This window comes from Indicator indicator, chromosome 6 (assembly GCF_027791375.1).
Source record: "Indicator indicator isolate 239-I01 chromosome 6, UM_Iind_1.1, whole genome shotgun sequence".
Classification (NCBI taxonomy): Eukaryota; Metazoa; Chordata; class Aves; order Piciformes; family Indicatoridae; genus Indicator; species Indicator indicator.
This window is the reverse complement of record NC_072015.1, coordinates 21,383,360-21,408,719: the sequence shown is the minus strand read 5'-3', so window position 1 is coordinate 21,408,719 and position 25,360 is coordinate 21,383,360. Positions and strand designations below refer to the sequence as shown.

The 25,360-nt window shown below is 37.6% G+C and overlaps 1 protein-coding gene across 1 annotated transcript; it reads left to right on the top strand.

Moving 5' to 3' along the window:
- The first annotated feature begins 331 nt into the window (after window positions 1–331).
- On the top strand, window positions 332–25,298 carry MTRR (5-methyltetrahydrofolate-homocysteine methyltransferase reductase). The gene is made up of 14 exons (XM_054381753.1): window positions 332–475; window positions 4,819–4,972; window positions 5,970–6,087; window positions 7,677–8,040; window positions 10,663–10,785; window positions 11,608–11,761; window positions 15,313–15,401; window positions 16,483–16,663; window positions 18,421–18,463; window positions 19,092–19,278; window positions 22,706–22,824; window positions 24,332–24,424; window positions 24,512–24,691; window positions 25,154–25,298. Exons 1-14 carry the CDS (start codon window positions 332–334, stop codon window positions 25,296–25,298), a joined length of 2,094 nt encoding a protein of 697 aa, XP_054237728.1.
- The last annotated feature ends 62 nt before the right edge of the window (window positions 25,299–25,360 follow it).

The following is a 25,360-nucleotide window of genomic DNA, read 5'->3' as shown; positions in this document are numbered from 1 at the left end:
AATAGTATATATTTTTACTAAATGAGTTACTCTATTGTATTGTTATAAACTACATTCTTGATACTAGGGGTATGGCAACATTACTGCAACTGTGCAGTATAGCACAGGTGACCAATATGATGAGTCCTTTGCAACCTGGCCTACAAAGCCTGGTTGTAAGAAATGGCTACCATTCAGAGCAGATGTATGATTTCCAAATTAAACACCAATACTGCTATCCTTTAAAGTATCTTTTAATCTAGTAAGCAAAACAAAATTTTACTTTTCTGTATCCAATAACTTTACTCTTTTTTTCCCTGCAGTGTCTTTAAAAAGGGCTCTGTTTTAGGAAATGTGCTGTGATTTAAAAAGGAGATTTTTGCTCCTCTATGCAACACAAAAAGGGCAGGCAAAAGCCATAGCCGAGGAAATATGGCAGCAAGCAGGGGCCCATGGACTTGAAGCTGATATGCACTGTATGAGTGAAATGGACAAGGTGAGATACTCCTTGCTGTTTTGAGAAAAGTATTTTCAAAAGATGCATTTTTCTTCGTGTGCTCAAGTGGTAGCTGTTAATAACTGTGAAGGCTGAGCACATGTACCCACCTAGTTTTAAATTTTTGCTTCTTATGAATCAGTAATTTGGACCAATACTCACACACACTTAATAACCTTCTGTCAAAGGCAGAACAATATTCCTTTGATTTCTCTTCTAATGACAATGCAGTGACTTCTTGAAAACTATTTATGTATGCAATGGGAAATGAATTCAGTGTTTGCTGATCATATCTCTTGTTATTAGAAATGATGCATGCTGTTTTTTCTGTTGTTTTTGTGTTGTATTGAGGTCCTGTATCCTGTTAACTTCAGCATGACCCTGAGCTTTTGTGGAGTTTTCTTGAGTTACTTAGCATATACCCTCACTTCAATTCACACCAGATACACTCAAGTCACGTTCTAGAAAGAAATAAAAAGCTTTCCTGGAGCGAGGAAGTGGCTTTTTATGTTTTGCTGTTATCGAAGGGTAAGGATCTGAAAGCTGTTAGTGTTTGTAACTAAAAGCAGCACAGAGGGTAATTTCCTTCACAAAGCACTTTAAACTCTATGTCCTCAAACAAAAATATTTTAAAAAAACAACCAAACAAAATTTGCTAACCTGGTATTTCATGTAAGATGAGCAGAAAATAACACCTAAAAGAGAGAGGTTTATGCATTGAAAATTTGAGAAGTTTACAAACTCCCTTTTAACAAGTTGCTTTGTTGAAGATACACTGTATGTTGGGTAGCTGGACTTCTGCTATACAATGAATGTTCACTATGTAGCAAAGTGTTACAAATACTTCTATGCAGAGAGCAGGGAATAAGAAGATTCTCATTATATTCTTTCATTCTTACTGCATTTCACAGGTTGGGACATTGGTTTCAGGAAGGCAGTGATCAGGATACAATCCCTAATACTTCTATCCTTGTTATTGGCCTGCCAATTGAATAAATCTGTTTTGTGAAATTTGGCCAGACGACTAAGAGCTACAAGTTATTGATGAGGTAGAAAGATGTGCTGAATTGAGAATGTGAGAAGTGAGCATTAAGAAAAAAAATAATTTCTGCAGTTTTGTAGACTTCATCACTTAAGCTTTTCTTACCCCTTACTGTAATTGTGGAACTTCTAGAAGCTCCTCAACTCTGTCATTGGGGAGGAGGAGACAGAGTAGCATGATGAGTGGGAGCAAGTGCTTGCTTGTATTTGGTGGGGCTTCTGGTGAAGTTCTCTGGCTGTGTTAGATCTGAGGGTCTGTTCCACAACATACAGAGTTCAGAGGGGTGTGTGTATGTATGCTTTAGGTGAGGAAGTAGGAGGTTTCCATTTTGTCCATATTTTCCAGGTAGGAGGCCTGTCTTTATGCAGCTGTTGGGTATTTTTCAGACCTCATTATCACTTAAAGGGATTGTTGTGAAGGTCTGTGCATGGAATAGATGGCTACAGCATCGATAACCGTAATGTGATTGTGGTAGTTTTAGGCTGTACCTTTAAAATTGTGGCTCCAACAGTGATCCTGACAGTGATCTTGCAGCCATACAAAAATGGATCATCGGATACTGCTGAAGTCTCAGAAGCACTGGCTGTTCCCTAGCTTCTAGTGTGGGGTGTCCCTGCCCATGGCAGGGGGGTTGGAACTAGATGATCCTTGTGGTCCCTTCCAACCCTGACTGATTCTATGATTCTATGATTTTATGATTCTCTCACCTACCCTGTTGTTGAGAAAGGGTCATAAATCATTGGTTGGTTACTGGCTGCTATTTTTTTTGGATGAAAGACGAAAGTGGAAATGAGGTAGGAGCAGTAAAATAGGCTAAATGGATATCATCATGGGTCACAGTGCACATAGTTAGCCTTGGATGAGTTATCTGAATAAGCGTGTTTGCCATGGTATGTATTGTTCTTTATATGCCGTATCTGGGTATCTGATCCCATCCTCTTCCTTCAGCAGTCATTCAGAGCTTAAGCAGGCTGCTCACTACTGTTGTGTGGCACTGCTGTCCTCAGCTGAAGAGTACTTTTGAAGGAAAGAGAAAGAATGGGGCAAAGATGTAATACTAAAGATCTAGAAAGAAGTGGAATGTAGAGTGAAAAACTATGCAACTGTGTAAGGTTCTTGTTGGCCTAGTGATATGTCAGGTCTCCCAGTAAGTGACAAAAAAAGGTAGAGGACCTTTTGGCTTCCAAAAGATCTTTAAGTTTAGACAGGAGAACATGCAGTGGAACAAGTGAAATATAATGAACTAATCATACTTCTGTTCTAATACACCGCTTTTTACTTTCTCAGCTTGTATTTTTCTTCCTCTTTTTTTTTAATCTAAATGGAACACAGTTGAAATTTTTATGGGATGCCTGTAAACCTTTGCTCTTTTTAATTGAAGAATTTGCTTGTGTTTTTAAATGCAGTAGTCACCTGTGACAATACACTGCAGAAGCTCTTGTATTTGTACTTAGCAAATCAGCTGTGGAAGTTTTGAAAATACTGAATTACTCCAACAGGACCTTTTAAGGTTTTGTGGTTTTTTGGTTTTGGTTTTTTTTTGTTTGTTTGGTTGGTTGGTTGGTTGTTTTTTTTTTTTTTTTACACTGTTTAGTTTACTTTTGGAAGACTTGGGAATTTGTGGATATTTGGACTTCACCTGAACTTTTAAAAGACAAAACCTCTATTTGGAATGTCCCTGGACCACAACTCACTGAAGTCTGGCAAAGTACTTGAGAAATATCCTTGCATCTTTGCTCTTTTATACTTATCTAGACAGCTGCTCTTGACCACTGTCAGAGCCAGAGTTCCAGATGGTAATTTTAAGTTCATCTATGCAACTGCTTTTAGGTTCTTCAGGAAAGTTTGGAAAAAATGGCAACAGCAACCCCCCTTGATATTCTGATTTTTTGTATTCCTAACTTCTTTTGGATTCTAGGGGATTTTGGATTCTATGGGGAGCGCTCAAAGGAGCTTAGGTTGCTTATTATGGCAGAAAGGAGGCTAAGGAGTGACTTAATAGCAACCTACTTGAGCCAAAAATCTCTTGGTGGAAGACTGTGCAACAGGAGGCAAAAATCCACCAAGCACAGCCTGATGAATTCAGATTTGACAGCAGTGAAGAAATTCTTCTGGAGGGAAGAAGCTGTCCAGAAGAATGGAATCTCTATACTTGGAAGTTATCAAAATTCAGCTAGGGTTATAGCTGACCTAATACAGTGTTGGCAATTAGTTGCATTTGGAGCATAGGGTAGAACTAGGTGGCCTCCAGAGGTCACTCTGAAACAAGGTGTCTATAATCCTGTGGAGCTGTGTTTCACACAAGTAGCTGGCTGGCTGTGTAATTTAAAACCCATGGCCTGCCGGGATGCTGTGAAATAGCATGTTGTGTGGGTGACCTGATAGACAGCACACTAGCACAGTGCTGCAGCCTGCTGTCAGTGAAAAGCTGGAGTAATCAAACACAATGGTTCCTACTTAAGAAATAGTTAATGGTTGCATGATACCTGAATTTATTGAACTGATACATAATCCCAAGTATAGGCAGTTCTTGTCAGCCTGGTATGATGGAAGTAGCCCCTGTAAAACCATAGGAAATGTGGAAGATCAGCATTAGCAAAGAGAAGAAAAATTAATTCAGGGCAGGGTGAAGAGGCCAAAATGAATCAGTATAGAGCATGGTAACTGGTTATCTTTGTTCAGAGCTACCTTAAGTTGTCCAAAACACAAGGGTTTTTTAGTGGCAAAGGCAGATGTAACATGGATGTTACCAGACAGACCCAAATACTCCCTAATGGAATTCAGAAATGATACCCCTAATTTATATGTCCACACCCTAGTTTTCTATGTGGGATTTTGGGGATCATGGCTGTGTGATTGTGATCACATCTACAGAGATACCATTTCTGCTTGACAAAGAAAATACTGTAGGAATTGTGTATTTAAGTGGAATGCAGTTGTGAAGTGTTGTTTTCATGTGTACTAGCTTCTTGCTCAAGATGCTTGCCTTCGGCATTGTGGTATGGGATTGTAGAGTAGTGCAGGTTAGAAGGGACTTCCAGGAGCTCATCTTGCAGCTGGGTCACCTGAGGTCAGAGCAGGTTCCTTAGCGCTTTACCAAATCTGGTCGTGAAAGATCGTAAGTTGCATCCCCAAAATGACTTGTCATTACTTGAAAAATTTTCTGTAGTTTATTATAGCTAAAATGAGATTAAACATTTTTCTGTGTACCTTTGGGACAAGGAAGGATGGAAGATAATATGTAATGCCATGGGTGGGTGTCAAATTGCACCTTGTAACTGACTTGTTCTTTTACTTATAGTACGAGCTGGAAACAGAAAAGGCTCCTGTAGTCATTGTTATTTCCACTACTGGTACCGGAGACCCGCCAGACACTGCCCGCAAGTTTGTAAAGAAAATTCAAGACAGGACCTTGCCACCTGATCATTTTGCACATCTCCAATATGGATTGCTAGGTGATTTAGGATTTTCTATATTATTGTAGCAACTGTCTGGAAGTAAATAATTTATGTCTTTTTTACTTGTGAAGAGGTTGATTACTATTTTTAAGTGCTTATAAAACATAAACCACATTTTTTTTATGTTATGTCACAGAAATCATCTGGATATAAGCTCTCTTTTTAATTTCTTTTTATAGTTTAATTTTCTTTACATGAAAACCACATCAGATCTCTATAATTATTGACATTTTTGAAGTGTCAAGTCTTTATGGACTAGATGACTTCACTTGACTTTACAAGTAATTGAGCATTTTTTCTATACAGAGTGAAAGGGAGCATGAAATGTTAAAAGAAAGGTTTTAAGATCATCCTATCCCTTTGCATTCACAATTAGGATTTTTTTTTTAATTTTGAATGTCGTACTCATCAGTGGAAACAATGTAACTTCAGGTTAAAGGATTATATGCAAAATACAGACTTCCTTATGTATAATTTCCTACATTTCTTACTTAATGTTGTTTAAAATCATTCCTATGTTTGATTAATTTTTTTCAGAGTTCAAATATATTTAATTTACTTTTAATACTCTCTCCCTTATGTTTTTAACATATATTAACAATTTTAACCTGAAGGTGAGATAATTCCTTTTGGTAATTCACATATAGTTTATCAGTTTCACTCTTCTAAATTATTTCACTTCCTTACATTTTTCCTGTAAAAGTGGTTTTGTGTTTTGTTAAAAGCCTCAAACATTCTTCTGGAATGTGAAATATGGAAAACAAAGTGTTTTCAGAGTAATTCTTACATTTGTAAAGGAGGAACTGCCTTTTCAGCTCTATGTTGGGACAAACATAATTTTTTTTTTGAAGGTCATAAAAGTGTCCTGGTAATACCCACTTTAATTTATCAGGTACTTCTGTTTGCCTGCAAGAAAATCCCGTGTTGTCTTTGCAGATCTTTGTGTAGCCTGGGAGGGTGTCTGACATGATTCCTCTCTCCTTGAACTTGCTAGGTCTAGGAGATTCAGAGTACACGTTCTTTTGTAACGGTGGAAAGACAGTAGATCGACGACTTCAAGAGCTTGGTGCGCAGCACTTCTATAACACAGGATTAGCAGATGATTGTGTAGGGTAAGAGTTAAATGAGATTGGATTTTATTTCTTCAAGATCCAGTAATTACATCTGAATTTGGCTATGATTGTGTAGGGTAAGAGTTAAATGAGATTGGATTTTATTTATTCAAGATCCAGTAATTACATCTGAATTTGTCTACATTTTTTTTACTCTTTGAAATCAGTGGAACCTGAATAGTCAGCACCTCATAGGAATGAGTCCTGCCCTAGCACAGTCTGCCTTTTCAATCCCAGTTGCCTTTAAATAAAACTCCGTTTTTGAAGTGTGAGCAAACACTTGTAGTGACTGGGAAGATGGAGAGGTTTTAGCTGTTAGTCGTGGGTTGTATTGAATATTTGTTGCTGTTATTCAAAACTATGCTGCTGTCATACCAGCTTCAAAATAAAAGTGCTGACTGGAACAAAGCATTATGGGGCTTGAAGTTCAGATTGTGACATAAGAAGATTCCTGTTCTGCTTGCTGCTTTTGGGTTCCATGTTTTGGGTGTTGTCTCTTTTCTGCAGGAATGGTGGTGAGGCAGGTTGGAGGTGGGTAGCATGCTGGATTTCTCTTTTCATGCTTTTTTTCCTTTCCTGCATTTTGCTGCAGTTTTTCTGCAAGTAGGCTAAACTAAGGTAATTGTCCATTATGTTATTTCATTTTATATTAAACTCTTATTTTATCTCAACTCTATCTCAACATGGAGTTTTTGTGTTTACTTTTCTCTCACTTCTGTGTTGGGGGGAAACAGGCAGGTTACAGTGCCTTAATCTGTTACACTGTTTTACATATTAAGTGAGAATAAGTGGAGAGGTTTCAAAATGTGGTTCGTTTACCAAATAAAAATAAGTCCAGTTCCCAGTGTGTGTGTTACTGGCTAACAGGGTCCCTTCCTACATACACATGAGACTTCTATACAAGGTTCCATCTTGCAGTTGAGCAAACCCTAGAATGCTTTTTAATTTTCTTCTCACTTCCATAAAGTGTATTTCTTTCAGAAAAAAAAAATCAATAATAATGACAGAAGAAGTATGTAAGAAGTTTTAACTGCTATAGAGGAATTATGTAAAAAAAGCAGCTCCCTTCCTGTTCTGGTGTTCTTTCTGGCCAGTAGGCTGCAGTGTTGGTTTATTTATTTTGAATTGCAGGTTATATTGGTTCTGTGCATGATGGTGATGATGCAGTTGAACACAAACATTGCCATATCCATAAAACATATATCTTATGTTCTAAAATAATAAAAATGGACCATTAGAGTAAGCTACTTATGTTGCTCTTTCCCAATGAAAAGTTGCATATTTTACTACCATCCCTTCAACTTCATAAAATAAATTTCAGCGTAAGAAAATAAAAATGAGGAACTGGAGGAAGAGCAAGGGTATTATATCCTTCAGACTCCATAAATTTACATTATAGTAATACTAAATGAAAATACAGTTTTAACTAAAATGTCATCTTGATAACAGCTGAAGATATATGTTAAAAAAAGGAAAGTTTTTAGTGTTTTTAACTTATGTGGTCTTTTCATGATTTGTAAATTAATAGCCCAGTAACTCACAATAATTCATCCATTCCTTTCTCCTTGTTTTTTGTCCTCCCTTGCCAGTTTGGAACTAGTGGTTGATCCTTGGATTGATGGACTTTGGCTTGCCCTCAAGGAAGCATTTCTATTGCAGAAAGAAAAAGAAGGCATGAGCAGTGTTGTCAATGCTGTCTCTAGCTCTCACTCTGTAGCTCCGCATGAACCGAGCTTAAGCTCACAAGTAGAGAACTTGAAGATAGAAGATGAGGATGTGAGGAGTTCAGATGTCCTGTCACAGAAACTGGATGACATCGGTCTTGCGGCTTCAACTATAGATACTGAACCTTCACTTGTTCATTCTGTCCCTCCTGTTTCACAGTCTGCTCTTAATGTTCCTGCCTTGCCACCAGAATATATAGAGGTGCAGTTTCAAGACACCCATGGTGAGGTAAGAACTTCACTTTGAAGGATGAAAGCCTCCAGCTCTAGTAGTAGCATGTGCACATACTCATACATATGGCTCCAGAGGGCACGTGGATACTTGTATAAAGGAGATACATCCCTCAGCAGAGGAGGTGTTTGAATTTTAAGTGAAAGGTCCATTTATATTGTGAAAATGTAGTTACCATCATGAGAGTTATTGGCACTTATGTCAAGGTATAATTTATCTGAATAATTTGTCATTGCAATGCCAGGAACTGAAGAATTAAACTCTCAGTGGCTTTTGCTAGGTCAGTGAAAACAGCTTCCTGTGGGAAGGACTATAGTACAATTTCTGTTTAAATTTTTAGTATTTTCAAAAAGTCTTTAAAGAGTATAAAACTGCTCAAAATCCTACTGCATATTTAATAACAGAAAATTTTTATTGTGAAAATGTGACCATAATTTTACTGTTGGAAATGGAAGAAGAACTGTAAATCAAAAGCTGGTGTACTTTTCCTATGAAGCTGTGTTGAATGAAGACCTGCTATATACAAAGAGAAGAATCAGCCTGAGCTGGGAATTGTCTCCAGTTGGCATATTTAGCATTGAAAATGAGCTTGAAAGCCTGGATCAAAACATTTCTGATTGCCTGCCAAAGGGCAGACTTTTTGGTTAGCTGTTCAGGGGAGCAGTGAGGTCTTGTGGGAGTCATCTGGTGAGGTTAAATGAAAGCCGATTAGTAACCTCAAGGCTTTGACACTCTTTCTGTTGATGGTGCTAATGGTAATGCTGAGAGAATCACTTTAGTTATGTAAGAGTGTATGAATTTAAACCCTGAATAACTGCTTTTATTTTCAAGATTGGTTGGTTTTGAGCAGGTTGTTGAATTAAAAATTCCAAATTACTGAAACAAAGATGTGATTTACAGGTACTCTTTGATTAAAGACTAATACTTGGGTTGAAAGTGGTGCTACAGCGATTAAAAGAGCCTGTTTTCTTATTTTAAAGTCATAGCATATGTTCAGACTGATCTCTGAAATAATTGGATCAGGTTCTAATATTGTTGTCTTGATTCTTCTGTAAACAGAGGAAAAGTAAATTTTTCTTCTCAACAGAAGACTGAAAATCTGAATTTCCTAATCTGAATTTCAGTGACAGATTCAAGATTATAATCCAGATTTCAGGTATAAAGATGCATGGTTGTCTTGGGCCTTGGAAAGAATCAAATGCAGGTTTGATTAGTTAGTTAGTTGTTTTGTTTTTTCCCTTTGGCACTATTTTTTACGTAGTCGACTAGACCTAGCTAACAAGTGAGTCCCATGTTTGCTGTTACAAGTAAGACACAATTCATATCCTTTTCCAGTATCTAACATTGCAACAACCGTGGATATTTTTTCCAAGCACAGCTGAAATTGGCTTATTTTGAAATGCATCTGCTTGAGGTTTGGGTATCTCCAACAAGAGAATCCCTGCCATTTAAAGAAGGCTGGGTACATGGTCTCTCTAGTTACTTATATGTTCTATGCACTGGGCTGTTGATGCTCAGTGCTGAATTCACAAGCTGCTGCGTATTGGTAGCAAAGCAGGAATAGTCTTCATTTTAAGCCTTTGTGGCAAGTGTAAGATAATACAGTTTGGCTTAAATCTTGATCTTATTATGCCTTGAACTTGACTTGGAGGGGAATATGAATTATCAACCTGGTATTATTATCATCTGATGCAGAATAACTTGATATGGCCCAAGCTGTTAATCACCATGTCAAAATTTTAACTTTCAGCTGTTGGTCTCAAGTGATTCTCCTGTCTCCTTTTTTGAAAATAGGAAATCTTCAGAATAACCAAACTTCTCTTACTGGTAGAATAACTTACTTCCATTTGACAGAGTATTGTTACAGACATTTGGTATCCTTCCCACCTATTTTTTTGGCTGTATTGATCTCAGATGAAGCTTGGTGACAATAGCAATGGAGAAATGAGGGCTGTATTTTGATCTTCAAGTAACAGGCTTTGCAGAGGTTATCTGGAATTATTCTTGGTGCCCATTTACGATTCTTGGCGCACATTTTTGCTTGTATAGAACTGTTGTAGCATAACATGATATTTTTAGTGTGAACTTTGCTGATTAGCTGCAAATTTCACTGTAGTTTTTAAGGTTCCTCTTACAAATTGCCTGTAGTAACAGCCTCATCTGCGCTCCAAAGTCTAAATCTGCAATGATGTTTTTAAAAAGCTTCAGTTCTTTCCTCTTGTGTCTATTCTGTATACCTACTAATTTTGTAATTAGGCAAGGGTTTTCTGGGTTTTAACATAAGTACAATTCTCTAACTGGCTATTTTCAGGGTAGCTCTTGAAAAAGGAAATGGCTAGCTGCATTTGGTAGTAGTTTAGGCTTACTAGAGGAGAGGGTTCAAGCCTACTGATCTTTTATAGTTGAATATATGCTTGTTATCTCTTGCATATGACTTTAAAATATAGAGAAAAAAAAACCTTTGTATATGGAAGATTCATGTTCTTCCTTATTGTTTTGAATTAATTTCTAAGATTGTTTAAAAAAAAAAAGTGCCAATGCTAATTCCTGTGTGTCATAGTAAGCTGTCACACAGCTGATTTGCATTTTTGCTGAAAGTTTTTGTGTCCTCTTTTTCAGAATCCACATCCATCCTCACTGATTTCAGAGGGATCAACCTTTGAAGTGCCAGTTACAAAAGCAGTTCAGCTCACTAGAGAAGATGCAATAAAAACTGCATTGCTCTTAGAGCTTGATATTGCAGTAAGTTAGTGATGGCCTTTTCTTTACTAGGTTAAAATAAAGAGTGAAATCATGTGTGTTATGTATAATAACTTGGGGAAAATTATTTGACTGTTCAAAAAAAGAAAAAATAATTCCCTAGACAGTAGCATGTCAGCTTAGCCTCATCTGTTTTCTAAATGCAAAGCTGGATTTGCTCACGGAAAGATATGACTCCATGGAAGTCAAAACAGAAATGAAGTGTCAAATTAATTTATTTATCACTTCATGGATATTGTATTGAAGATAATTTGTAGGGGAACAAGGCAGACAGGGAATACTGAAAACTAACAATCGTTCTGTTTTTGAGTATACAATTTGGGGAATATCCAGAAACTGTAAATTATGACTATTTCATGCAGTAGGTAATCCGCACAAGTAATACTTTAACTAGTATAATGAAATGTTAAGAATAATTAGCTCTTGAGCACTGTTTCTGCCTCTGGCATTCATTTGCTCTGAGTTGCTAATATATTACTCAAACTGTCAGCCCTGTAATCCTAAGTGTAAAAACTGGTTTAGTTTATTCAGGGAAGATCCTCTTAATATGTATTTGTTTTCCTCCTGTGTAGACTGCTCAGCAGTTCTTACTAAAGAGTGACTAAATATTTAAACCAGATAAAGAAAGATTTTTCTAATTAGTAAGGTGAAACCTGAAAAGCAAGAGTGGAGGGCTAGTATACAGTAAAAAAATTGTGACTTCATGTGACTGTTACAGTGGGAAGATTGCTGTGAGGAGTGGGGATGCTGTTGGCCTTGGTTTGTGATACAACTTAATAGAAACCATCTCATATTTTAAAACAGGATACAATCTTTGACTACCAACCTGGAGATGCTTTCTGTGTAATGTGTCCCAACAGTGCCAGTGAGGTGGAAGAACTTCTTCATATCTTGGGACTTTCTGAAAAAGGAGAGTACTTTGTTTCTGTAAAGGTTAAGCAGGGCACTAAAAAGAAAGGTATGGTCATGAATGAATACTTCTTTCTGTAGTAGTTGGTACACATTGTTTTGAACATTTTTATTACTGGGACACAGCTGTGATTTCATGGAGTCATGTCAGAAGTTACAGAAATACATTAACAAAGAGAGGACACTGAATGCTGCTGGTTTTGCCATAGATGAGTTAGTTTCTAACTAGGAACTTGAGCCTGGCATTGGTGTTGATCCATCTCATTCCTCTGTGCTCTTTTATGTTTATATTAGGTAAGTCTTTAAATACATATCCCGACAATTCCTCACTTGAAATTAAAATCTGTCTTTGTACAGCACTTCACATCAATCTGTTTCACATACTAAGAGAACTATCCTTCTGAAGGAGAAGACTTACTGCAGGTTCAAGGTGCCTTTTAAGAGGCTTGCACATCTCTGTGGATCTGTTCTGCTGAGTCTTACAATCCCATGCTTCACAAAGGGTGCATGCTGCAGGGTATACCGACATACTGCCAACTGCACCTTTGAGATTACTCTTTTGCCTTGCAGTTGGTGCCTTAATGGTGCTGCTGAGTTGTGCCTTTAGTTCTGTGGATGGGGTAGGGCACTTTGTTGTTCCAGTCTGTATGTAAATTTGTTCCCTGGAACAAATGGAACATGGAAAGATTCCCTGCATCTTTGAGGACAACACAAGTTGTGCCTGAAGTATGAGATATAAATGCACTCCTATTCTTGGACTTGGCAAGCACCTGAAGTGAGTTTACATGACATGCCATGCCATAACATATGTGGGATGTCCAGGTTCAGTGGATCTTCATCCTTGACACCTACTCCAGTAACTAACCTCTGCTGGGAGGGGTCACTAGTTAGTTAGATTTGATAGCAAGCCAGTATCAGTTGCAGCCTGATCCAGGCTGGGCTGCACTGGGAATGAACCCTGCATCTCATGGCTGGCCTGGCTGTTGTCCAGTCTCACTGTGCTGAACCTACCCCCTCTCTGTCCCCTCTTGTGGGGAGACCCTATTGTTCTTGGTCCTCTGGAACAGACCTCCTTCGAACGCACCTACTCCCCACTCCCCACCCCCTTCCTCCCTCCCGCAGAAAAAAAGAAGTCCCAGCAGAGGTCTAGCCTTGTAATAATCTCCCCTGGAATCAGGATTGGTTCTGAGCATGCACAGGCAGGCATCAGGAGATTGGATGGTGTGGAAGAATTTCACAGGTATGCTTCTGCTGTTTACAATGTTTAAAACATTTTGCAGAATCAAGCACATTTACAAAGGAAGTTAAAGGCGAGGGTATAGTGAAATAGGAGATAATGAAGGGCCAAAAGCATCAGATCTCAATAGGAAAGTTGGGTTGGAATTTTGTTGTTCCTGAAGGCTAGTAGATTTTTCTGTGCAAACCAGAGCCCTGCTACTTGAGTGCATAAAATTTGTACCTCTTGAGTTAAAGACAGTGTCAACAGCATGTCCAAAGTCTCCTTGAATAGACACAGATTGTCTCTCCTTCCAACATTCAGTAGTTCCCTTTCTTCTGCTATACTGATTTTGCAGGATGGATGTAAAGCTGCCCTAAGAGGCCACTTTTTGATCATCAGTGTCAAAGCACTTTCCATGTGGAATAAGACTGTATAGCTAAGTAAGCATAGCTTAGCCCATTGATTGTTCTTATATACCAAAAACATTGTCCTTCCAAGGCAAAGTTGGCAAAATAATTGAGTGAACGTTGGAATATCAGTGCTCTCATACTGTGTGTGAACAGTCCAGGTTATTGAATCTCAGACTGCCTAATGTAGCACAAATCAGGGAAAAAATGTGAAATTATGTATCTAGGCAACATTTTGCTATAACTTGTATGTAAAATGGCATGCCTGTTTCTGAATCTTAATAAATGAAAAGGAAGATCATAGCTGTGGATTACAGTACAGAGAATCAAACTTCTTGGTTCTGCTCTGGAGTTTTCTGGGTGACCCAAAGGATATCATGCTGGCTTTTTACACTTGTCTTGAATACTTGGCCAGGACCTAGGAAGTTGCTGCTGGTCTACTGATCTCCAGTCATGGTTTGAACCCTGACTTCCATCCACTGTAGTTATGAAGATAACTGGTTTAAATTCAAACCTATATTCACTTACTTGGGGCTGTGCTGGTGAGCAGAGACTCATTAAGTTACTATAACTTAATTACTTCTTGTGGCCAATGTGTACCAAAGTATTTAGCTCTACAATTCAGCTTTGCAATTTGTAGCAGTGTTCCAGAGTTGCTTTCATTTTTAGATGGTTGTCTCAATTGCATTCACATTTCTGAGGAACTTGTAATAGTTACTACAAACCACTATATTGTGGGTTTGCAGAATGAAAGATGAAAAACCTGGAAGAGCATGAACAGCAGGCTGTGCCTCTGCGGCATCCTCAAGATGTACCAGGAATTCCACTGAATTTTGTTCACCATCTTTCTTTGGTCTGTGAATTCTTTGAAGTAGATTACATCAATTGGGAGAACAAAAGAGAAATTATTTGTAGCCATTTGTAAATTCTGTTCTTCAAATAGTGGATTTCGTTAGTTAGTTTTTTTTGTTGTGTGCATGAGCATCCTACGAGGAGAATTAAGTACTTGTTGTATATATATTGTGTCAGCACGTTCAAGGAAAGGAAGTTTATGTAAATGTGAACATGGATGCTTCTTTCCTGCATTATATTTATGACAATCCTTTCCTAAAAGTAAATTTTGTTCTTTGTGGCAAGAGTTCATGCAAGTAATTCTTGCATCAAGAGGTACTTTAGCCAGTTACGTAGGTATGCTTTTGGAGCAAAAATTTGGTGGTATTAAAGGGCTCGTGAACATGACAAAAAGCATAGTAAGAATCAGTAGCTGGATGTCAAACCCAAGAAACATTGCCAAGAGAAATCCCCACATGCAAGTAGGATCTGTAAGGAAACAATCTGGGACCTGCAGAACTTGCTAATTAAACATGATTTGTTGCATAAACACTCCTACATTGCTTGTGAGGTTAATTTAGAATAGCGAATTTAGCAGGACGTGGCATGAGGCTAATAAGCCTAGCTGCATCCTAGCTGATTCCATGAAGGGAAAGATGGGATGTCATTGTACCTGGCTACATGCATCTTTTTGGCTAGATCATGAGAAAACTTTAGCTTGTTCCAATTTTTAGGAGTGCTTGTTGATAGAGGGGGGAAAAAAAGATGTTCCTTTTTCCTGGTAAGCATTCCTCTGAGTTTCTTCAAGGTGGAAAGTTTCAACAAAGCCTTGTGTAGTTTAGCAATGAAATTTCTTCGAACACTCATGGTTTTTATCTTTTTGCATCCTACTTTCCTGCTAAGTTTTGAGTTTTCATTTGAAAATTGTCATTGATACTTGTTTGGAAAACTTTCTTGATGTTTATAGTTACCACAAGCCAGCTGGGTCTCAAACATAAAGAATTGAATGCAGTTTAGTTTTCTTGTATTTCTTGAAGGAACAAGCACTCTGTGATGCTGGTTTTGGAAGTTAATAGATGCATGTGTTTTGTTGTGGTTTTGTGGGTTTTTTTTTGTTTTTTTTTTTTTCTCTCACTGAATTAGGAGCAACTCATCCACAACACATTCCTGAAAGAAGCACTCTGAAATTCATTCTCACCTGGTGTCTGGAAATAAGAGCCGTTCCCAAAAAGGTGTTTATGTGTTTCTTCTTTTAAAGATAAATCCTTAGTAATTCTGTGCTGTATGGCCGCTTACAGATCTGTTCTTGCTTTGTGTGTGTAGTTAGCATGTTTCTTTGTGAATGAGGATTGGCAGTTTATATGCTGCTGTTTGTTCTTTATTCTGATACTTTTCACTTTGGGTGCTTTCTCTGGTGAACTATGAAATACTGCAATTTTTATTTTCTCAACAATAAGAGTAGGCAAAGAGCGCTAGCTGTGGAGTATTGCCCAATCCTGGTTTTAGAACATATCTGCTTTATTGCCTGTTCAGTGTAGAATGTGCTTTACGTAACTCCATGTTCAAAACTATTGTCTGAAAGCTCAGTATTTGAGCACACTCAAATTACTTTCCAAGTATTCTTTTGAAGGAATATATCATCAGATTGCACATCTGATTTGGATGACTTTTCTTTTATGCATTGTGTCTACTTCCACCTTTCTTTTGGAACAAAACTTGGTAACTGTTTACATCTACTTTTTACGTCTTATCATGTTCAATTTAATTGTCCCTTAAGAAAGCTTGCAATACCATTATGTAGGCATAAACTGTAGAATAAAACACCATGACAACATTTACACGAATCATTAAATACCATACTTTATTTACAGTAAATACCATAAAAGCCATTTATGATTCCTTTCCTGGCTTCTGGTACTTAGCAAATGCTTTTCTGTCTTGGATTAATTTACCTTATGGAGCTGTTTACTTAACTTAGTGCAAATACATCAATTAGAAAGCCTTTCATAAATTTGGAATTTTTTAAGAATTGAGTTGTGCATGTTTATTGGTCCCCTCACTCTAGCAAAGTAGGATTTTTTTATCTGCTAGCTGGTCTCAGACATTAAAACAGTGGCCAAAAAAAAGAAAAGTAAAATGCCAATTTTTGACAGTATGTAAAAGTGGGCGTTAGGAAATAAATTGTATTATTAATTAACCTGTCAGGTGACTGCTTCCTGTCCCCAGGCAAATCAATTTTTTTCTCCAGCTTTGTGACCATTTTCCCAAATGGACACGTTTTTTTACCCTTCACTCTTCTTTTCTTCCCTGTAGGCATTTTTACGAGCTCTTGTCGAGTGTACCAGGGATGCAGGAGAAAAGCGGAGGCTTCAAGAGCTTTGCAGCAGACAAGGAGCCTCTGATTACACACGCTTTATTAGAGATTCTAATGTTTGCTTGCTGGATTTACTGCATGCTTTTCCAAGCTGTAAACCTTCACTTAACCTGTTAATTGGTGAGTGATTGATTTAGGTTTAATTTGGTTTGGTTTCTGAAAATGCATTAAGACTAGATGTTCAGTTTCTCAAGAAAAAGGAACAACTGTTCAATTAACTGCTTTAGAAATTTTACAGTATCAATAATGATCAAACTAAAGCTGTTGTCGGGGAACAAAGCTCTGTTCTCCAGTTTGATGTCTTTGGCCTTCATTTGGTAAACACTTAGGTATGTACCTATGCTTCAATTGACTGTGGACTGCTCCTGCGCATAAAAAGTAGGCACAAGGTGTTTGCAGGCATTTCAGAAACAGTTCATCAACTGCTTACAGTTAAAAACCCCACGTTTTTGCAACTCCTGATTTCCCTGCCTGCATGTTCTTTTCTTCCACCTCTACCTGTTGAAACAAGAAGCTTTTCCCAGTGTATTTGTAGCTACAGAATGTCCAATATGCTCACTGGGTTTCTTACGTAAAACAGTGAAGGAGTTAGACTTAACTGTGACCATCTCAAATACATCTGGAAATACTGGCAGTTATTTTCCAGATTAAAAAACAGAATTTCTTAATGTATTTCTTAATGTGAAACAGAAAAAAAAAAACCACATTTTTATGTTCTTTCAGTTTCTCTACCCCAAATCTCTTCTGTGGGGATGTAAAAAAATAAATGCAAGCTCTTCTCCACTTTATACTAATACAAGAATTTTCACAATGAAAGCAAAAATGCTTAGCTTTTCAAAGGTTGTATGGTTCACACCACAGCAACTGAACTGAATAAAAGGGAAGTTTGGAAATGTGTATCTCAAGGAAGTAATGTGGTGAGTGGACTTAGCGTTGTCTTCAAGTGATTTCACTGAACTAGCTTTTATTAACTCTGGCTTGCAACTATCTTCTGCAGCAGAGCATCTTTAAAATATGTCCATGTACTGGTTGGATTATCTGCAAAAAGGTGGTACATGTGGGTAAACAACTCAAATGCAGTTAAACTACATGATACCCTGTTAACACCACTGTATGCTTTCTAGCATTTGGTATACCTGCCCAGTTCTTTTCATATTGCTCACTTACTGTCACCATTTTCCACCACACTGCTCACTTAGCAATATGTCTGTCTCGTTTTAATATGCCCTTTACCTGAGCCAAAGTGGGCAGTCTGCATGCAAGTCATTCCTTTGAAGGCACCAGTGCGTTTGATCTTTTCTGTGAAGATACATGTATACATACATATAAATGTGTGTGATACATACAGCAGGTTTGGTGTTGAAAAAATGCCAGTAAACTCCTGTCTCTGTTGTTTTTTAGCTGTGATTTCAAATATTTGCATAGGTACTCAGTGGGTTGAAATTGAACTGGCACATCTGCCTCTAGGACTTTATGTATAAGAAATTTTCAGACAAACAAATACTCTGAGAACTTTTGAGCTCATAGATGAACTGTGGGGAAAATCAAATTTCAGGCTTCACCTTGTCTACTAGCTGCTGGCATCTCTTCTGTATGCCTTACAATTGTTTTTAGTTGACCAACAACCCCATAAGTTAACTGTTCTGACCTCACTTTATAGGCTCTATAACAATGTTACACAAAGTCATGAACTCTATTTTGTATATTTTTTAAAGTCTTATTAGCTTATTTCTAAACCATAAACACTGAATGTTAATAGAGTAATATTAGTAGTAATCTATTTATAACATAAACACTCATGGTATTTTCATTTTCTTTGGGGTGAATCAAATAAGTAAGGATTTGGGTTTTTTAAATAGTTTTTTTTTCTTTTTCAGAACATCTTCCTAAATTACAAGCCAGATCCTATTCAGTGTCAAGGTAATGAAATATTCAAATTATATCTCCTTGGTAGTTTAGGTATGATTTGTCCTCAAATGTGTGTGTATATGTTGCAATCTAAAGTGGAGAGACGAATGATAAAACCTGAGGAAAAAATTATTTTGTCCCTTTTGCAAAAAAACCCACAGAGTTTGACTATTTCAAAAAACACGTTTTTTTGAGTGGCAAGCCTAGTAGAGTAGAACAAGCTCACACATTTGTAGAACAAGCTCACACATTTGTGAATCTGGTCAGAATTTGGATTCTCTTCTGTGAGCAATGGCCGCTGAGTCCAACCTTAAGATGTTTCCTAATTATCTATCATTATAGAATCATAGAATCAGTCAGGGTTGGAAGGGACCACAAGGATCATCTAGTTCCAACCCCCCTGCCATGGACAGGGACACCTCACACTAGATCAGGCTGGCCAGAGCCCCATCCAACCTGGAAAGCCACAATAAGGTCACCTCGGAGCCTTCTCTTCTCCAGATTATTATTATCACACAGTCAAACGAATTCTGTGAATCTTGATTCAAGTGAGTTGGTTTTGGCTGCAAATGGAGCTGCTGTAGGATTCTACAGATATTTCTCATGTCTTGTACATTTTTTTATGCTCTTGTCTTTGCAGTTCAAACTTGTATCGACCAGGAAAACTGTGTTTTGTATTTAACATTGTGGAGTTCCCTGTCTGTCCCACTAGACGAGTCTCACGGAAGGGAGTATGTACAGGGTGGCTTGCTGAGTTAGTGGCACCTCTACTACACCCCAATGAAAACGCTGTGGATACAAAAGGAGGAAGCTTTTCAACTGAAAAGGTATGGCTATTAGCTCAAAACTCTTCAACTGTTAAATGTATGTGCATTTGAAACAACTGCAGATTTCTTTTTTCTGTGCTCTGATGCAGATATTTTGGCAATATACTAATTCATTTTCTAGTATTACCCTATTTGTAAGATCACATTTCCTTCTATAACGTGTCCAGAACTCCATTGCTAAGTCACTAAAATTACATTTTACTTGATCCATGAATACCTAAGTTGTGAAAATTCCATTGCTGACAGAGTTGTTTCCCACCCCATTCTAGTCCTAAGTGAGTCTTGGAGGATGTTTTCATGAAGTAAAATACTACTGTGCAATGAAATGACTATGGCTGTTAGTGTTGTAGGAGAGACACACTTGGCCACTTCCAGGAAAGGGTGGCAGATAGTAGGGCAGAAATTGTAACACTCACTTCTTGTCAGATCTTGCAGAGTTAGCAAAGGCCAGGTTGCTGAATATGTCAAAGGGGACAGCTGTCTGTGGTGTTTCTGATGTGCATCACAGGTGGTTTGGCATGGAGGGTGTTTTAGGATTTTCCCTCTTTACTTGGTAGAGAATCTTTGTAGTTAATTGTTCTCAAAGTTATTAGATGTAGGCTTGTCATAGTTTTAAACTCAGGTGCAGTCAGGCACCACACAGCCGCTCACACAACTCCTCCCTAACCCCTTGGAAGGAGAAATTGGGAGCAAAACATACAAACCCACAGGCTTGTGTTAAGGAGAACAATGACAGCAATGCAAAGAACTCATGAACAACAGGAATACAACAATAGTGAAAGTAATACATAAAGCAAGTGATATCAAATGCAACACTTGCACCAAAAGCCTGAGACAGAAAACCATCAGTAGCACCTCCACCACCCCATTAGATAGCAGCCATGACATTGTATGGTATGGAATACCCCATTGGCTGGTCCAGCTGGGTGTGGCCCCATCCAAGAAAATTAAGAAGAAAATTAATTCTCTGCTAGCTGAACCCAGGAAAGCGATAATGATTACAAATTTGGAATTCTACTGTGTAATTAGTAGGACGAAAGAATTATTGCCAGTCTAATCTATATTTGATTTTTTAAAATTGAAGCAAGAATTTGGTTACAAGAAAACTATGCCAATAATTTGAGGTGTTGATCTGGCAAAATGGAAGGGAAACCCATATGAATGATCTTCATTTTTTTTTAAACTAACTCGGAAGTCAAACTGAATTAATGTATGCATCATACATTTTATTCCAGTATTCATATCTTTATTTAAAATGTGATTAATTTGCAGTATATTAAAGAGTGAACATGAAAAATAGGGGGGGTAAAAAAAATTACAAAATGAGTCAATCCAATTCGCAACTATTTGTCTCTGTGGGGCAAGTTAGAATTCAGCCTAGATAAATATGCAGCAATACACACAGATTGCAGAAATATGTGCAATACCAATTCAAAATAGATGAGTGTGATCTTGTGCAAAAATACCTTTACTGAAGACACTTTACAGTATAAATGTTCACCATTTGCACTATTTTTAAAGGAATGACCAGTTTGGAATCATTAATAGGGAAAATAGCCACCTAACTGAAGCACAGTTTGAAGTAATAAGTATAACAGAAATACAAATATTGCTCCCCCACCAGCAAGAATGACACTATTTTTTTTTATCATCATGAAATCAGAAAAATAATGCTGGTTAATGGTGTGGTATCAATAGTGAAGTAAATTATAAGAAATGAGCAGTGGTGAACCACTCAGGTTTACAGAGCAGAGTTTAAATAACTTCACTTAGTGCTAACTTCACTTCTTCCTTAAATTTCTAAGTAAATTCAAATACTTTCATAATTCATATGCAAAATAAATCAGATGTCACTTATGACTTTAATGGATGAAGCTCTGCTGTGGCTCGTGTTGAGTCCTGAATAATCTTTTAAATATAGCAATCTTATTTTCTGTACCTTGTGTTAGCAATACCACAGAGAGTAATACTAGAGCTCCAAAGAAAGTTAAACTTCATTCAAACAGAGGTCTGAAAATCAGAATTAGAGTTTGTCAGTGGAATGATATAAACCATTTTCAAGATGTTTGAGCAGTTACCTCTCTTTGCTAACCCATGGGCATTTTTTGGAGATAACAAAACTTTAATGAAAGTTAAGAAAACAAGCTCAATGTCAGTGGGCTATAAATAAATCCTCACCTCCACTGGCATATTTGTGGATGTCCACAATGTTAAAAACATTGCCTATAAGAGCAATAAAGTAGCTCTACTTCCCTTTGAGTACCAAATCCAAACTTTCTATGAATTCTGTAACAGTATTCCCCAAATTTAAGGTGCAGTCAGTTTTCATAGAATTGCCTGGTTAGAAAAGATTTATAGAATCATAGAATCTGTCAGGTTTAGAAGGGACCACAAGGGTCATCTAGTTCCAACCCCCCTGCCATGGCGGCGCTCCAGAACTGGATGCAGTACTCCAGGTGGGATCTCACCAGAGCTGAGTAGAGGGGGAGAATCACCTCCCTTGGCCTGCTGGCCACACTTCTCCTGATGCAGCCTAGGATCTGGTTGGCTTTCTGGGCTGCAAGTGCACATTGACAGCTCATGTTGAGCTTCTCATCCACCAGCACCCCCAAGTCCCTCTCCTCAGGGCTGCTTTCCTGCCAGTCACTGCCCAGCCTGTATTTGTGCTTGGGATTGCCTCGACCCAGATGCAGGACCTTGCACTTTGTCTTGTTGAACCTCATGAGGTTGGCTTGTGCCCACCTCTCCTACCTGTCAAGGTCCCTCTGGATGCCATCCCTTCCCTCCAGTGTGTCTGCTGCACCACACAGCTTGGTGTCATCAGCAAACTTGCAGAGGGTGCACTCAATGCCACTGTCCATGTCACTGACAAAGATGTTGAACAAGATTGGTCCCAGGACTGATCCCTGAGGGACTCTGCTTGTCACTGGCCTCCACTGGGACCTGGACCCATTGACAGCCACTCTTTGGGTGTGGCCATCAAGCCAGTTCTGTATCCATCTAGCAGTCCACCCATCAAACCCATGTGTCACCAGTTTGGAGACCAGAATGTGGTGTGGGACAGTGTCGAAGGCTTTGCTCAGGTCCAGGTAAAATAAAAATAATATAAATAAAAAATATATAAATTTAAAAAAAATTAAAATAATCAAGTCCAACTATAACCTAACATTTCCCTGTACATGACTGTTAGACCATATTCAGATTTGATTTGATTGAGATTTTTCCTATTCAGATAGTTGTGTGGTTTTCCCTAGTTTTCCTTCACAGGGATTAATAGGTTTGTAAATCTAGTGTGAAATTTTATTCTAATGTTGTGTGTCATTAAAATTAAGCTCTATGTAAATATCCTGAAGATTCCAAGAGTTTCATTGTATTTTCATTGTTTAAGAATATTTTTTTGATTGTATTCTACCTAATTGTATTTTAGATAACTATTTTTGCTCGTCCAAACAATACTTTCCACTTACCTGCAGACCCATCTGTCCCACTCGTGATGGTTGGTCCAGGAACAGGAATTGCACCGTTTATTGGTTTCCTACAACATAGGTATGTACTAGGTTGTTACCTGGAAAGCAACCTTTTGATGTTGAACAAAATGCAGCCTCAGGTTTTGAGTACAAATGCAGTTTAATTTTTTTTTCCCTTTTTCACTTTTTCCAACAGTGATGTGCTGAAACAGTCTTACTATTTTTTAACTAGTAGTGCTTTTGTATTTGTTTTTTAAATCAATAAAACTTACACTTTCATTTGACTGTACTTAATCTCCATAGTGGACATATGAGGAACTGAGAGAACTGTAGAAAGAATAATAAGAAATCAAATCCTTTACCTCTGTTGCTAGTTGAAGTTCTGTAAGTAGTTTTTAGAAACACTATTGATTAACATAAGTTTGGTATTCGAAATCTGTTTACTTCATAAGTGGCATCTATATTAAAAACCTTAGCATGATGAAACCAGGTTTTCTCCCACGTTTTTTTATTTCTGTGTGTTTTCACGTTTTGATGTTTTAAGATGAGGAGCTTGCCCTTCAACTGGGCAGTAGTCTTGGGTTTTGTGGGTTTTTTTTATTTGAAGCAAGGCAGATCCCTACTTTTTCCCCTCCAACCCGAGCAGTGTAATTTTTCAAGGCAATGAGATGTGTATTCAGAAGGTGACAGATACCCTCTTATCAGGAATATGTAACAACACAATCATTTGAAGGAATCAAAGAAGGGAATAGTGGAATTTCCAGGTGGGAATGGTTGCAAGTTTTATAGGTAACTGACACATATCAATCCTATGTGGCTCAATAGTTCCTGCATCTTTTAACGTTTTTTTCAGAAAACATTTTATTTGAGAGAAAAGTGAAATTATGACAGGATGTTTTTGGCTCTATGCTTCTGTTTTAACCAAACCATTGTATACAATCCTGACTAGTTAAACTCTCAAATATAGCTTTATCTCTCAGAAGTATTTTGCATTTAATTTTAAAGGATTCATAACATTTCAAAAACATTTAATCAGTGATAAAATCTCTCTGAAAATGTAATTTGAAAGTTGAAGCTAAAACTCCTCTAAAGTAATGCCTTCATCATTATTTCAAGAAAATACAATAACTCTTCTGATGATGGGATAGTAAATAGATTGTTATTCATAAAGTCCAGCGGTTTCTACAGCTAAATGGAAGGATGCTAAGACTGCCTTGAGTTTTCCCAGGTGTTTTTACAGGGCTTCCAATGAAGGATAAAGGGTAGCAGTCTCCTTACTCAGCAGTCAGGATTGCTTCATGCAGTTCGAAAGTGTCAATCTTGACTGTTCCTATATGAAACTCTGGCAAAAATCCTCATTTAAAGTTGATTGATTTTGCACTGAGCCAAAAGTGAATATTCAAGAATATCAAATAAGGATGGTTTGACTGTGATTTGCTTTAAGTTTTTTCACATTTCTGCCAATCCAGAGGTTCACTGAAGCATTAATTTAAATGAGAATTAGGTTATAGGCATTTTAGATTCTGCACTTGATAAAACAGGATTGGAATTTTTTAAATTATTATTTATTTATTTTGTCTCTATAGGCAAAAGCTCAGAGAAGAACATACTGATTGGGAGTTTGGAGAGACGTGGCTGTTTTTTGGTTGTCGGCATCAGGATCGAGACTATTTGTTCAAGCAAGTTCACTATTTAGCATTCATTTCATATTCTTGAGGCAAGGCTTGTCTTTGAGCCGTTGCTAACAAGTTTCTTTTACCTTTCAGAGATGAGCTCAGATGTTTTCTTGAAAACGGCACATTAACTCATCTTAAGGTTTGTTTCTCAAGAGACTCTTCAACTGCAGAAGTAGCCCCACCTAAATACGTGCAAGATGTCATTAGGTTGTATGCTAAGGAAGTTGCCAGAGTCCTGCTGAAAGAGAGAGGTTACTTCTATATATGTGGGTGAGTAGAACAGAGATGGACTGTCTCAGAGAAAGAACAGTTACCAGAAGTTTGAGTCTTTGAAAACACTGAGAGCTGTCTGAACAAAGTGCCAGTACAGTGCTGATAGCACCTGCCTGGAATGCTAGTTTCATCAGTAGGTTCATTTTTTCTAGTAATGTCTTGAAAGTATAACCACATGTAACCAGTTGTAATCACTCAGTTCCACTGATTGCTTTAGTCACTTAGTATTTCCTTTTCTGTTTTAGTATTCAGTTAAGCTCTAGTTACTGTCAAAGCAGAGCTATCTGAAAACTCAAGTGAGAATCTTGACATACAGTGTACAAGCTATATTTTTGTTTGGGTTGGTTTTTGAATGCCACTTTTCCAATATTATCTTGCCTTTGCAGATGTTGAAAAAAATACATTACTAGGCATTACCCTTTTTTTTTTGTTTGTTTGTTTGGTTGGTTGGTTTTTTAGGGATAAGAAGCACATGGCTGATGATGTAAGTGATGCTGTAGCGGACATTTTAAGCATGGAAACAGAAGGTGACAAACTGGAAGCAATGAAAATCCTGGCTGTTCTTCGAGAAACAAAACGATATTTGCAGGATGTTTGGAGCTAAGAATTTAACTTTTCCTATGCTTTTGTAACACAAAAGATTTTGTTTCACATGTGTTTTTAACT